The sequence below is a fragment of the Drosophila biarmipes genome, chromosome X (genome assembly GCF_025231255.1).
Source record: "Drosophila biarmipes strain raj3 chromosome X, RU_DBia_V1.1, whole genome shotgun sequence".
NCBI lineage: Eukaryota > Metazoa > Arthropoda > Insecta > Diptera > Drosophilidae > Drosophila > Drosophila biarmipes.
Window position 1 is genome coordinate 17892880 of NC_066611.1, and position 13721 is coordinate 17906600.

The window sequence follows — 13721 nt, forward strand, 5'->3', positions numbered from 1 at the left end:
TTATTTCCCTTTTTGAATTTTCGAGAAATCTACATAGGGAAGCCGTGGTTTCAAATAAACTTTATTTTGATAAAAAAAAAATAAATCAGAAAAATCAGTTTTTTGTTTTGTATTTCTTTTGCCAAGGAATAATTACTCTTTTATTTGTAATACAAAATTCGAAAAAAATGTTTTTTTTAAGGAAACTATAAAAATCACAAACTGTAAAATCATGATTAAATGGATAGGCAGAATCACTGCGATGTTTTCCTATTCCGCCTACGTAGATTCAAAGTGGGTGTTTTCTTGATTCAAAGTAGATTAATTAAATTAGAGACTCCTTATGATTGTACCAACACTTCAAAAATACCTGATCATTTATTATTTTTCATGTTACGCTTTATTCATTAAAAGTTAATATTCCTAAAAGTTTACCCTCTAAATTAATATTTATTTAACCGCTATAATTTCGAACATTTGTTTAGGGCCTGCCATCTGGCAGCTCCCGTCCAGCCGAAGTGTGGCAACGCCCGACCGATGTTGCTGTTTATTGCCGCCTTGTTGTTGCTGCCAATGCCTCTGCTCGCTGTTGTTGTTGCTGTTGGCACTTGCGATTTGTTTTTATTGCGCACTCGAAATTGTTTTGTTATTTAGTGGCGATACTGGGCGAAAAGCGCTTGAGATGGTCGAAAATCGAGCGCATTTAAGTTTAGTTTAAGTTAGTCGCTCGAGCAGTCCGTGTGTGTGTGTGTGCGTGGTCCGAGGCTGCGGTGAATGCAGTTTGGCAATTGCAGTTGCAGTTTGCAAATGTGAACGAAGAGCGGCGCAACAAGGGAAAATAGATGAAATAGGCGAAAATGTCGCTTTTCGTGGAGTACACTGAGCCGAAATGGCGCGACCTGGACATGCGCGCGCTGTCCGTCGACCAGTTCTACCTGTACCTGCGCTCGCACTTCCCCAGCGAGGGCCACCTGTACTCGCTGTCCGACGAGTGCTACACGGTAACAAATAGTATAGGCCATATGCCACAATCGCGGCAGTCGCGCAATCGGCCTCACTTTCGATTTATTGATTCCATTTATTTGGGCTTCGATTTCTTTGCTTTGATTCGCAGTGTCCGTACACCAAAGTGAAAGCTCTGCCCGCGGCCGACGGCGCTGCCGGCGCCGCTGAACCGTTACGTTTGAGCTCGGCGTTCGGGCTGAATTTCAAGATATTCGAGCACGATCAGGGTCACTACGCCTACGACAATGTGTGAGTACTGTTACACTGTTCCACTGTGCAGGGGCACCAATGTACCCAGGGGCGCAGGCACAGTGGCCACTGGCTGGGCCGCCACAACGATGGCAGGGCCAACCAGTACAGTGGCCACTGGCTGAGGTCAAGCGTTAGTGCATTAGTACATTACTAACATTTTTACATACAGAAATATTTTAAAAAATAAAGATTTTAATGTAGTCTTATATAGATTTCAAGTACAAATTCATAAAGGTATCCCACTGCAAAATCTCAATCCAATTACCAAAGTTATGGAATCTCGAAATTCAGTTTTCGGTTTCCTCACAGAAAACCATTGGAAACCCGAAAAAATCTAACATGAAAATGGGCTAAGATTTGGACCCTCTTCAAAACTAAATATTTAAATGTAGATTTATAGAGAATTTAAATACAAATTCAAAAAGGTATCCCACGTCTAAATCAGGATGATATAACTCAAGTTATGGAATTTAGAAATTCAGTTTTGGGTTTCCATACGGAAAACCATTCAAAATACGAAAAAATGGAACATGAAAATGGGTTAAAATTTGGATCCCCTTCAAAACTAAATATTTAAATGTAGATTTATAGAGAATTTAAATACAAATTCAAAAAGGTATCCCACGTCCAAATCGATATCCTACAACTCAAGTTATGGAATCTAGAAATTCAGTTTTGGGTTTCCATACGGAAAACCATTCAAAATACGAAAAAATGGAACATGAAAATGGGTTAAAATTTGGATCCCCTTCAAAACTAAATATTTAAATGTAGATTTATAGAGAATTTAAATACAAATTCAAAAAGGTATCCCACGTCCAAATCGGTATCCTACAACTCAAGTTATGGAATCTAGAAATTCAGTTTTATGCTTCCAATACGAAACCCATTGGAAATACGCAAAAATCGAACACGAAAATGGGCTAAAATTTTGACCCTCTTTGAACAGAAATATTTGAATGTATAATAATAGAGATTTCGACCACAAACTCATAGAGACATCAACCTTCGAAATCGATATCCAACTAGCCAAGTTATGGATTTTGGAAGTGCAGTTTTGGGGTCCAATACTGAGATCCATTGGAATTATGGAAAAAATGGAACATGAAAATGGGCTAAAATTTGGATCCTCTTCAAAACTAAATATTTAAATGTAGATTTATAGGGATTTAAAATACGAAATCATAAAGGTATCCCACGTCTTAATCGGGATCATACAAATTAAGTTATGGAATCTGGAAGTTCAGTTTTGGGTTCCCATACAGAAAACCATTGGAAATACGAAAAAATGGAACATGAAAATGGGCTAAAATTTGGACCCTCTTCAAAACTAAATATTTAAATGAAGATTTAAAAAGAATTTAAATACGAAATAAAAAAGGTATCCCACGTGCCTATCGGTTACCTACAACTCAAGTTATGGAATCTAGAAATTCAGTTTTATGCTTCCAATACGAAACCCATTGGAAATACGGAAAAATCGAACACGAAAATGGGCTAAAATTTTGAACCTCTTTGAACAGAAATATTTGAATGTATAATAATAGAGATTTCGACCACAAACTCATAGAGACATCAACCTTCGAAATTGATATCCAACTAGCCAAGTTATGGATTTTGGAAGTGCAGTTTTGGGGTCCAATACTGAGATCCATTGGAATTATGGAAAAAATGGAACATGAAAATGGGCTAAAATTTGGACCCTCTTCAAAACTAAATATTTAAATGTAGATTTATAGGGATTTAAAATACGAAATCATAAAGGTATCCCACGTCTTAATCGGGATCATACAAATTAAGTTATGGAATCTGGAAGTTCAGTTTTGGGTTCCCATACAGAAAACCATTGGAAATACGAAAAAATGGAACATGAAAATGGGCTAAAATTTGGACCCTCTTCAAAACTAAATATTTAAATGAAGATTTAAAAAGAATTTAAATACGAAATAAAAAAGGTATCCCACGTGCCTATCGGTTACCTACAACTCAAGTTACGGAATCTAGAAATTCAGTTTTATGCTTCCAATACGAAACCCATTGGAAATACGGAAAAATCGAACATGAAAATGGGCTAAAATTTGGACCCTCTTTGAACAGAAATATTTAAATGCAGAATAATAGAGATTTCGACCACAAACTCATAGAGACATCAACCTTTGAAATCGGGATCCAACTAGCCAAGTTATGGATTTTGGAAGTGCAGTTTTGGGGTCCAATACTGAGATCCATTGGAATTATGGAAAAAATGGAACATGAAAATGGGCTAAAATTTGGACCCTCTTCAAAACTAAATATTTAAATGTAGATTTATAGGGATTTAAAATACGAAATCATAAAGGTATCCCACGTCTTAATCGGGATCATACAAATTAAGTTATGGAATCTGGAAGTTCAGTTTTGGGTTCCCATACAGAAAACCATTGGAAATACGAAAAAATGGAACATGAAAATGGGCTAAAATTTGGACCCTCTTCAAAACTAAATATTTAAATGAAGATTTAAAAAGAATTTAAATACGAAATAAAAAAGGTATCCCACGTGCCTATCGGTTACCTACAACTCAAGTTATGGAATCTAGAAATTCAGTTTTATGCTTCCAATACGAAACCCATTGGAAACCCGAAAAAATCTAACATGAAAATGGGCTTAAATTTGGACCCTCTTTGAACAGAAATGTTTAAATGTAGATTTATAGAGATTTAAAATACGAATTCATAAAGGTATCCCACGTCCTAATCGGGATCATACAACTCAAGTTATGGAATTCAGAAATTCAGTTTTGGGTTTCCATACACAAAACCATTGGAAATACGGAAAAATCGAACATGAAAATGGGCTCAATTTTGGACCCTATTCAAAACTAAATATTTAAATGTATATTTATAGAGCTTTTAAATACAAATTCCAAAAGGTATCCCACGTCGAAATCGGTATCGTGCAACTCAAGTTATGGAGTCTAGAATTTTTGTTGACCCCTTCCAAGTTACCCATAGCCACTGGCCACTGTACAGTTTCTAATTTGCGTATGTGTGTTAACTAGTTTAAGCGAAACTGCTTAGCAATGCATGCCAATTGGCCGTGCACCTGTTCTCTTCAAGTTTAATTAACAATTTGTATGCGATTTCCCCGCAGCTCGTCGCTCTGCTGGCTGCGTCGCACCGACCTGCAGGAATTCGGCGTCTACAACCTGACCCTCGAAGCGAACGGGACCTGTACCTTTGCGGTGGACAAGCCGGGGGTGCCCATTAACTATGGTGAGTGCTTCGGTAATCCATAGTCCGCATTCCGTAATCCGTAATCCGCAAGTGCCCCATACACTTGACCGTGCCACTCCAGATATTCCCATGTACTACTTATCGCTAATGCCCTATTTCCCGCAGCTTTCCTCGCCGTCTTCGTGCTGGTTGCCGCCCTGCTAATCGCCCTGAAGCTGGTGAGCTGCGCCTGGCGTTGCTATCGGTACGATGAGGCCACCGCCGCCGCGGACAGCATCGGAGAGGCCGCCACCAAGGCCACGCAAAGGAAGCGGCTCCGCAGCCTGGACACCTTCCGCGGGTAAGCCGGGGGCTCCCCGGGCCCAGGCTTGGGTTCAGGAGGGTCGCTACCCTCCCTCCTGGGAAAACCCAGATAACTCAGTGCCTTGAGAGCTTGTAATGATTGTACTTCGGAAACGCTCTCTGCTAGATATGGGTTTTGTATAAGGGAGATCACTACCCTTGGAAAAGTCACGTCCTCAGATAGTACTGGAAAGTTCTTAGGGATAGAAGTCCTTGTATGTCTTATAAAAATAGTATTACTAGCCATAGAAAAATCTGCGTCTTCAGATAATACTTAAATACTCACTTGGAACTCTAATTCTATATTAAGTGTCCACTGTCTTGTCTGGTACTATATGATCTTCTTATCAGTGATCTTAACTAAGAAATCCCAATGTAAGCTCATAAAACTTTTGTAAAGGTAATGTTGCTGCTCCGAAGAATTCGCTAAGCAGTTTTTCTTTATTTTATTTAAGAAGGCAACTATAAAACCCTGTCTTTATAGTGCTATACCATTTTTCCTAGTCATAAGAACAATCCTCTACGTGTTATTCCCAAACTAACTCAGATTTCCGGCCCACAGCCTTTCGATCGTCCTGATGATCTTCGTGAACAGCGGCGGTGGCGGCTACACCTGGATCGAGCACGCCGCCTGGAATGGCCTGCACCTGGCCGACGTGGTCTTCCCCTCGTTCCTCTGGATAATGGGCGTCTGCATACCGCTCTCCGTCAAGTCTCAACTCTCGCGCGGCAGCAGCAAGGCCGGCATTTGCCTGCGCATCGTCTGGCGATCCGTCAAGCTCTTCGCCATTGGCTTGTGCCTGAACTCGATGAGTGGCGCGAATCTGGAGCAACTGCGTCTCATGGGCGTGCTGCAGCGGTTCGGAGTGGCCTTCCTGGTGGTCGGTGTGCTGCACACGTTGTGCTGCCGCAGGGAGCCCATAAGTCCGCAGAGATCCTGGCAGCGGGCCGTGCACGATGTGTGCCTCTTCAGCGGAGAGCTGGCCGTGCTGTTGGCCCTGGTGGCCACCTACTTGGGCCTTACCTTTGGCCTGCGAGTGCCCGGCTGTCCGCGGGGCTACCTGGGACCCGGCGGCAAGCACGATTACAATGCCCATCCCAACTGTATTGGTGGCGCGGCCGGCTATGCGGACCTCCAGGTGCTGGGCAACGCGCACATCTACCAGCATCCCACGGCCAAGTATGTCTACGACTCCACAGCCTTCGATCCGGAGGGTGTATTCGGTGAGTGGGGCCCCCCAGGGTGGGCTGTAAACGATGCAGCAGCTGCCTAGGAGAAAATCCTATAAAAACCACTTGAATCTGAAGAATTCGCGGTGTAAAAAAGGCTTGAAAATGCAAAAAACGATTTATTTTCTTATTTAGTTACAAGATATCTTAGCTTATTCAATGCTGCTGCAACGTTTACCTCTAAATCTTAAGATATGCCGAAAAGCTCCCCGACTAACCCCCAATGTAACCCCCTACAGGCTGCATCCTGAGCGTGGTGCAGGTGCTGCTGGGCGCCTTTGCGGGCGTCACCCTGCTGGTGCACCCCAACTGGCAGTCGAGGATTCGCCGCTGGATGATCCTGGCCGTCTTCCTAGGCCTCATTGGCGGCGCCCTGAGCGGCTTTTCGCGCGAAGGCGGCGCCATTCCCGTGAACAAGAACCTCTGGTCGCTGTCCTTCGTCTGCGTGACGGTCAGCCTGGCCCTGGTGATCCTGTCGCTGCTCTACTACGTCGTCGACGTGCGGGAGATGTGGAGCTGGTCGGGCTATCCCTTCACCGAGTGCGGCATGAACGCCATCGTCATGTACGTGGGCCACTCGGTGCTGCACAAAATGCTGCCCTGGCACTGGCGCATCGGCGAGATGAACACCCACTTCATGCTCCTGCTGGAGGCCACGTGGAACACCCTGCTCTGGGTGGGCATCGCCCTGTACCTGGACGCCCAGGAGTTCTACTACAGCCTGTAGGGCTGCGGGGCTGCCTCCGCCTGAAAAAGCCCCCATATGCACAACTCAATTGCCAAATAAACTAGCGTCTTGTACATATAGATCGATTTTACGCATATGTTCCCTCAAAGACCATGGGAAATGTTTAGTATTTGTAACACAACTCCGAATTTTGCATGTCTTGCGAGCACAAATCGATGTCAAATAAAGTATATGCAATGATAAAAGAGATTTCCTTTCCCATCAAGGAAGCATTGCCACTTTTCGAATATTTCAAAGACATTTCGATATAGTTCCAAATATTTTATTTGTATTTGTATTTGAAATAAAAAACATTTTCTTTTAACACACATTGGTTTCTTTTCCCGTGTTTCTTGTGTAGGCATTCCTAAGGCTACAATTTGTATGCTTCTGTGTGTCTTGGGTGGTTCTGCTCGCCCCCTCGCCAGGCTAAGGGCTGTGATCCGCCAGCCCCGCCGGAAAAGGGCCAACTTTGTGTTCGACTACAAACTACTAGGGCACTGAACTACTACACGTCCAACTACTACGATGAATCGCTCCCGAAACTGCTCTCCGTCCTGCGATCCGCTTGACAACACCGCTCGACCGGGTAGCGGGAGGGACACAGATGCAGACGCTGACTAAGTTGGGCAACTAGACAAAAACAAGTCATTATGCTGGCTTAAAAGGTATGTACATAAAGTAACGTCTAGGTTAAGGTGCTTCTCGAGTGTTAAATACTACCCTAAAATGAAATGGGAGCTGCTGCTTCGGCTGAGTATTCTACAAAGAACATTTGTAGGGGAGATATATGGTTACAAGTAAACCGTGTTGTTTATGTACACTATGCACTGCTTTGGGGCACAACTTAGAATAAATACGCGTGTGTGTGTGTGTGTGTGGGGAACACTCTTCCTCAAACGTTGAGATAAGAAATGAAAAGTACAAAAAAAAAGAATATGATAAAATAATAAATTGAAGGGCGGGAGGTTGGCTTTCCTCGCCGTTAAATAGGTAGACTGAAGTATAACAAATGTGACAGGGGGAAAACTCCCTGCGAGACGCTAGGCATCTCCTATCTATCTCTATCTCTCTCTGTTTCGTTTGCGTTCGCTTAGACGATTTTGGCTTCTGGAGGAGGATGAGGAGCAGGCGGCTCCGCCGAAGTGGCCGCCACCACTGCTGCTCCCGCTTGGCCCACAAATTTGGCGGGCTTCAGCAGTATGAACTTGGGATTGGGCGCCACGGCCACCTTCTTGCCCACCGACGACGGCGTTATGGTCACCGTGCTGGGCGCAATGGCGTTCATGGCGGCAGTCTGATTGGTGGCCGCCAACGAGGAGGCCGGCAGTATGGTGGTCACCCCGTTCTCGTGCTGAATGCTGTTCGCGCTATTGAATATTGCGCGCATTATATTGCCATTGCCCTGAGATCCGCTGAGTACGTTGATTTTGACAGGTGCTCCTGCTGCTGCTGCTGCTGCCGCTACCGCAGCTCCCTCTCCGTTTTCGCGCTGCTGCACGATGCGTGCCGTAAACTCGTTGCCAGCCAGCACCAGATTCTGCGGCTGCCCAGCCAGAGGCAGACCGCTGGCCAGGATCAGCTGCATGCCGCCTCCCGCTGCCCCGCGCAGCTTCCACTCATCCTGCTGTAAGTGAAAGTGATTAGTTAGTTATAGCCTCTTTAAATGTTAATGGGAATCACTTACCGTTGGTGGACTGACCGACTTGCGCTCCAGCACATGCTCGTCGAATCCCGAGTCCGAGGAGTTGTCGTTGAACTTGGTGGCCACCGAGGACGAGGTGGAGCAGTTGGACAGCGACGAGGGCGAGGCAGCGCCCACGGAAACGGTTTGGGTTTGGTTCTGGGCCGCCGGTTGGGACTGCGACTGGCCGGTGGGCTTCTGGTTCAGCGACAGATTGGAATGTGGCTTCGACGACGGCAGTGTCTCAGCTTCAGTTTCAGTCTTGCTCAATGGAATTGGACTTATGCTAGGGGTATCACTATCCGGAAATGTCTGCGACTGACGCTTGAAGTACATGTGGTGCTTCTTGAGTGGCCCCATCTTTGGCCCCTGGCTTTTAACTTGAGTAGCGGTGGGCTGTGCGATGGGAATGGGATTTGTGGCCTCCAGTTCGAGTTGCTGCTGCTGCTTGAGCTTCAGCTGCAGCTGCTGGTGGCGCAGACGCTGATGCATCTCGCACGGTTTGTACAGGTCCGGATCGATGATGTAGCAACAATTGCCGAGGGACAGGCTCTGGAAGACCACACCGCAACAGACCTCCAGGCGCACGAGATCGCCCTCCTCGAAGAAGGGCACATTGTCGACGGCCCGGCGATTTTTTTGCGGTGCCATCTCACGACGTCGGCTGCTCCCGGTCAACTTGGGGCGCTTGCTGGTCTCCGAGTCAGCGGAAATGGCCAGAGCAGCGGCCGCCGTACGCTTGCGAGTTTGATATGGAGCTCCGGGGGAGCGCATCAGGCCTGGCGGCATCTGCTCATCGTCGTAACTCTCGTTGGAATCGCTGGGATGATGCTCGGAGGTAGGTGAAGTGCTGCTGGGACGATTGAAGACACGGGTAACCGATGTTGAGGCAGCCGCTGCTCCCGAAGCCGCTGTGACCTTGCCCTTGCGATTCTTCTTGAAGATCTTGGCGAACTTTTCGGGCAGGAATGAGTTGGCGCTGCCACTGGCGCCCTTGCCCTCCGCCGCCTCTGCGTTCTCGCGCTTCTTTTGTTTGGCCATGGATTTGGTTCCGGGTCCGGCACGGGCATCCACCACCTGTGAAAAGCAAGGAAATGGTTTAGTTCGAGGCGAGAGTACTATATACTTTCTATTTCACAACAAAATTAAATAAAATTGCTTTTTACAGCTTCAAAATATTCACTAAAGAAGACCTGGCAAAGAAATTCGATTTTCTTGAGCCTGAATTCAACTCTGATAAAACTTGATTCCTCAATGAATATTTTTCGGCTCGATTAAATGACAACTGACTTTACAAAGCCTGTCAAGATGACAAGCGAGCCATGTGTCATCTGTCATTTGCAGCAGTGTTGATAAACACACTAATTTACGCTTTTCTAGGTGGTATTTCAAAACCAAGCGAAATTCATACATTTCGCAATGGTTATAGCTCAGAATTGACCTCTTCTATGCAAATTTTATAAATTATGAGATTTTGAATAGATTTTTTACAGATACAAAGGGATAAGGTAGATTCCTTTGGACTGCCAAAAGTAACAACTAAAGCACACTCAAATCCCAGCCCGTAATACTCACATGACCCCAGTGGCGCTTGCTTCCGACGGGCAGTCGCTTGTAGCGCTTGACCAGGAGGACGCACGCGTTGCAGATCTCTCCGTTGCGCGGCTCGTGGAGATTGAAGCACTGCATCGACTCCTTCTCGTACTTCCGGGAGGCGGTGAACCGGGAACTACTCGACTTGGCACGGCAAATGCAGCAGCCGTCCGCGGAGCGGTAGACGCGTGGTTTATGGAAATTGAACATGGCTTTTCGTTTTTTTTTTTTTTTTTTTTTTTTTTTTGGGTGATAGTTACACAAGTTTTACTGTGGCTAATGGGGGGATTTTTGCTTTTTTTTTTGTCGCTAGCTTTTTGATTTTGTATGCTTTAAATTGTTGATTTTTGAAGTGTTTGTTTGAAACTTTTTTGTTTTTGAATGTTTGTGTGTTTGGTATGTGCTGCGGTGATCACTGTAGTTGTGCTGGTGTTATTTGTGCGTGGACATTCCGCTTGTGTTCTTTGTTACGCGCGCTTGCATTGCCAACATCCATTGCCCAGGCTTCACTGTAGTTGGCTGCATTTGTGCTGGAAGATAGAGATGGGAAAATATGTTAATAACGTTGGTAATTATTAAAAAAATGTTGAATGTGTGTTGATGAGCAACATATATTATTTAACATATTATCAGAATTACAGATAATATTCAGATTACATTTTAAAATGTTTTTCTATGATAAAAAGTGGTGTTCTCAACACTTAAAACCACCAAACAGCTGGAAATCATTCACAAACATTCCTGCTCGCCAGTGTTGAAAAGCGACTCAACTTATTTGACAGCCTGTCAGATTTTGTCACTTGCACTTGCACAGACTTGATAAAAAACGCCATTGAAAACCACAGACCAACATGACGAAACCAGTCCACGCGACATTTTGAATTTTCGCCACATTTGAAGCGCGGGGGAAAACAACAAAGCGAAATGCTCAAATGTCTTATCAGCGGAGCGTAGCAAGTGGTTTATTTCCAGGGCAGTGTTAATTAAATTTAGCAAACATGTTTAAATACTGCCGCCGTAGAACAACAACAAAAGCAGTGCAAAAACAAAACCGGGGGATCAATGGGGGGTGTGCGAGCGAGATGGCCGTAGGCTAAGCCACGCGCGCGCCTCACAATACAGGCGCAATTTTTTCTGTGTTGCCTGGCAATACTTCTGCGTGTGTGTAGCTGAGCGAGTGCAACTTTGTTTTTTTTTTTGTGTTGGTGGGGAGCAGAGGGAGACTCGACTTGATAAACAAAGCGCCAAAAAAGGAACACTCAAACGCGCTCTTGCGCTGCGTTTATATGCGTACTACAACTCCCCCTCTCCACTACACACGCGCCAACAACAACAACAGAGCTCCAGGAAAAAGAGAGCCGCTGCGCTGCTTCTTCTTTCAGGTGCGTTGATATGTTGTTATTTCTTTATTTCGTTCCATTGCGCTTTTTCATTGCTCTTTTTGGGGACACTGATTTTGAAAAGCCACTTTTGTGGCATTTCTGAATGTGCCTGCGCGCGTGTGTGTGTGTGTGTACTTCATGCACCGGCTGTGTGTGCATGAGCGGTTGTCTCGCAATTCACTGCTTTTTTGGAGATGTGGTGAAAATGCGGCTAAATGGTCCAGCTCTTCTATTATTAGCACGTTTCGCCACGAATCCATAAACATTTACCTTTGACGAGCACACACTTCTGCTAGTCTCGCGTTGCAAAAGCCAAAAAGCACTGTGTTTTATTTAAAACCGAAAGGAAAGCGGCGGAGAAAAACGAAAACGCGTCTGCACGCGAGGAACACAAAGGCGAATTGAAGAAACTGACGAAAATCGACGCATGTACGAAATGGTGTACAAAGCGAATGCAGTGATAACGCGAGCAGCTGAGCATTGCCGTCTCGCTCGCACGCGCGCCCGGTGCGTGTGTGTACGTGAGAATGCGCGCAGCAAAAGCAACAGCGAAAAATTCCGGTTGTGAAGGAAAGAGAAGGAGCATTACAAGCAGGGCGCAGCTAAGGGGGTGTAAAAAAAACCAAACAGAATGAGACATATTTTAACATTTGCCATTTATATGAACAAGTTTAATACCCGAGATTTTCTGCATTGTTTATATGTATCTATCTAGATCCCTAGAATACGATCTTTGCCTACGCCACTGCCTGCAGGACCGCTGCTGCCGCAGGGTTGCCACCTGACAACAAAAACAACAAAAGAATGCAAATTGAGAAACATAAATATGCAAATATTCAACGCAACATTTTGACATGCTCTTTTGTTGATATTCTTTGTTGGCGCAGCGACTGATAAAGATAAAGCTGAAAACGTGCAGCGCAGCTGGTGTGCCTTCTTACGGCTATTTATAGCGTTTTTATTGCAGCACCCACACGCTTCTGTGTCTCTCTTTTCCTCCCCCCTTCCCAACAGCTCCGGTTCATTTGTATTTTCGTAATACGTGACCAGCCACACATCCCACACTAGGTGGCAACTCCGGTGGGCCGCTGCTTTACAACACTGTAAATGTTCTGCTGGCCGAGGCCTTGTTGTTGTTTTGCTTGCATTCCTTCTGCCTCCACTTTTTCGTCGGCGAAAGTGGCCGAAAAAGGCCCCAACATGTTTTACATTTACACGGGCGCAGGTGTGTGCGTAAGGCGGTCTACGTGCCGAATTAAGGCAGCATACGAATAAAAAAACCCAAATTAAACTAGGTCGCTGTTGTTGTTGCAATCAAAACAAATTGCAAGCCGCCAGCGTGAGTGTGTGTAAATGGGAATGTAAGTGAGCGAGTGTGCGTGTGTGTAAGCGACGCCTGCTGTTGCTTCTCCCTCCCTTTCGCCGCCTCATTCTTGGTCGCAGGTCTTGCAAAATAACAAACTGTACTTGTGCGAAATTGAGCGTGAAAACAGAACAAATTAAGGCTCTCTCCCTGATGGATAGCTATAGTATTTAGACATATGTATCAAACAGCGGCTGACCTTGTTTTTGTTTTTTGCGCCTACGAGCAGCGGAAAGTGAAAGACTCTGATTGGAATTCTCATAAGAATGGAAACAGGTTGCGGGCGCATAACGGTATACACACACACGCACGCCTTGCCAGATGAAGCGTAATAGCAAGGGCAAAAACAAAAAGCCGGAAAAAAGAAAGTAAAAATTTAGTTTATATTATTTACAGAGAGGGAGAGAGAGAGAGAGAGGAAGAGCGAGGGAAAGAGAGAGAACAGCTGTTAAGTAATAGATTTGCAGAGAAAGCGCGCGCAAAGGTACAAAAAACACCTCAGTGTGTATTGTGTGCCACTTAGCAGAGCGCTTTGTGTTTTTGCATTTCCGCACATTTGCTGCGTATTTTTCACGGACTTCTCGACATTGGAAGAGTTCAAGCGGCTCTTGCGCGTCGGACTCGATTTTTACTCACTTACGATCAGCGAAGGTCAGCAGCAAAACGAAAACCGATCAGCACGCGCACACACACGCACGCCAGCCCACACACAGATACATTCACCGCAAACAACTTGTTGTCATGTGTCTTTCAGCCCCCAGAAAGTTATTTGTTTTTGAAAAGCCGCCTTCGACATTTACCTTAATCGCTCGTCTGTCACTCCTCTTAGCACTCTTTATTCTCACTTTAAACTGCACTCTTTGTCGCTTCCTTTTTACGTTTGAGATTCAGCTTTTCGGCTTTCCTAGCGGTGGCAAAACTTCGATAGGAAAGGCGATAGCAGCGTAGG

The 13721-nt window shown here is 45.1% G+C and overlaps 2 protein-coding genes across 3 annotated transcripts; one reads left to right on the forward strand and one right to left on the reverse strand.

Moving 5' to 3' along the window:
- Positions 1-521: 521 nt before the first annotated feature.
- LOC108023382 (heparan-alpha-glucosaminide N-acetyltransferase) lies at positions 522-7075 on the forward strand. Its single transcript, XM_017092789.3, has 6 exons — positions 522-980; positions 1094-1233; positions 4369-4490; positions 4617-4791; positions 5356-6017; positions 6263-7075. Exons 1-6 carry the CDS (start codon positions 837-839, stop codon positions 6748-6750), a joined length of 1731 nt encoding a protein of 576 aa, XP_016948278.1. The 5' UTR covers positions 522-836; the 3' UTR covers positions 6751-7075.
- LOC108023381 (uncharacterized) lies at positions 7018-13715 on the reverse strand. 2 transcript variants are annotated; one of them, XM_017092788.3, is made up of 4 exons: positions 13573-13715; positions 10010-10557; positions 8438-9511; positions 7018-8377 (listed from the first exon to the last, which is right to left on the reverse strand). In XM_017092788.3, exons 2-4 carry the CDS (start codon positions 10235-10237, stop codon positions 7844-7846), a joined length of 1836 nt encoding a protein of 611 aa, XP_016948277.1. In that variant the 5' UTR covers positions 10238-10557; positions 13573-13715; the 3' UTR covers positions 7018-7843. The 2 variants fall into 2 exon arrangements, with proteins under 2 accessions (XP_016948277.1, XP_016948275.1); XM_017092786.3 differs by lacking the exon at positions 13573-13715 and adding an exon at positions 11680-11824.
- Positions 13716-13721: the final 6 nt, after the last annotated feature.

Bases quoted from the DNA above. Each gene is read 5' to 3' on its own strand.
- LOC108023382 (XM_017092789.3), top strand. From the start codon at position 837: ATGTCGCTTTTCGTGGAGTACACTGAGCCGAAATGGCGCGACCTGGAC. The intron at 981-1,093 runs GTAACAAATAGT...TTTGATTCGCAG, and splicing joins TGTCCGACGAGTGCTACACG to TGTCCGTACACCAAAGTGAA. The intron at 1,234-4,368 runs GTGAGTACTGTT...ATTTCCCCGCAG, and splicing joins CACTACGCCTACGACAATGT to CTCGTCGCTCTGCTGGCTGC.
- LOC108023381 (XM_017092788.3), bottom strand. From the start codon at position 10,237: ATGTTCAATTTCCATAAACCACGCGTCTACCGCTCCGCGGACGGCTGC. The intron at 9,512-10,009 runs GTGAGTATTACG...TGCTTTTCACAG, and splicing joins GCAAGCGCCACTGGGGTCAT to GTGGTGGATGCCCGTGCCGG. The intron at 8,378-8,437 runs GTAAGTGATTCC...TTTCACTTACAG, and splicing joins AGTCGGTCAGTCCACCAACG to CAGGATGAGTGGAAGCTGCG.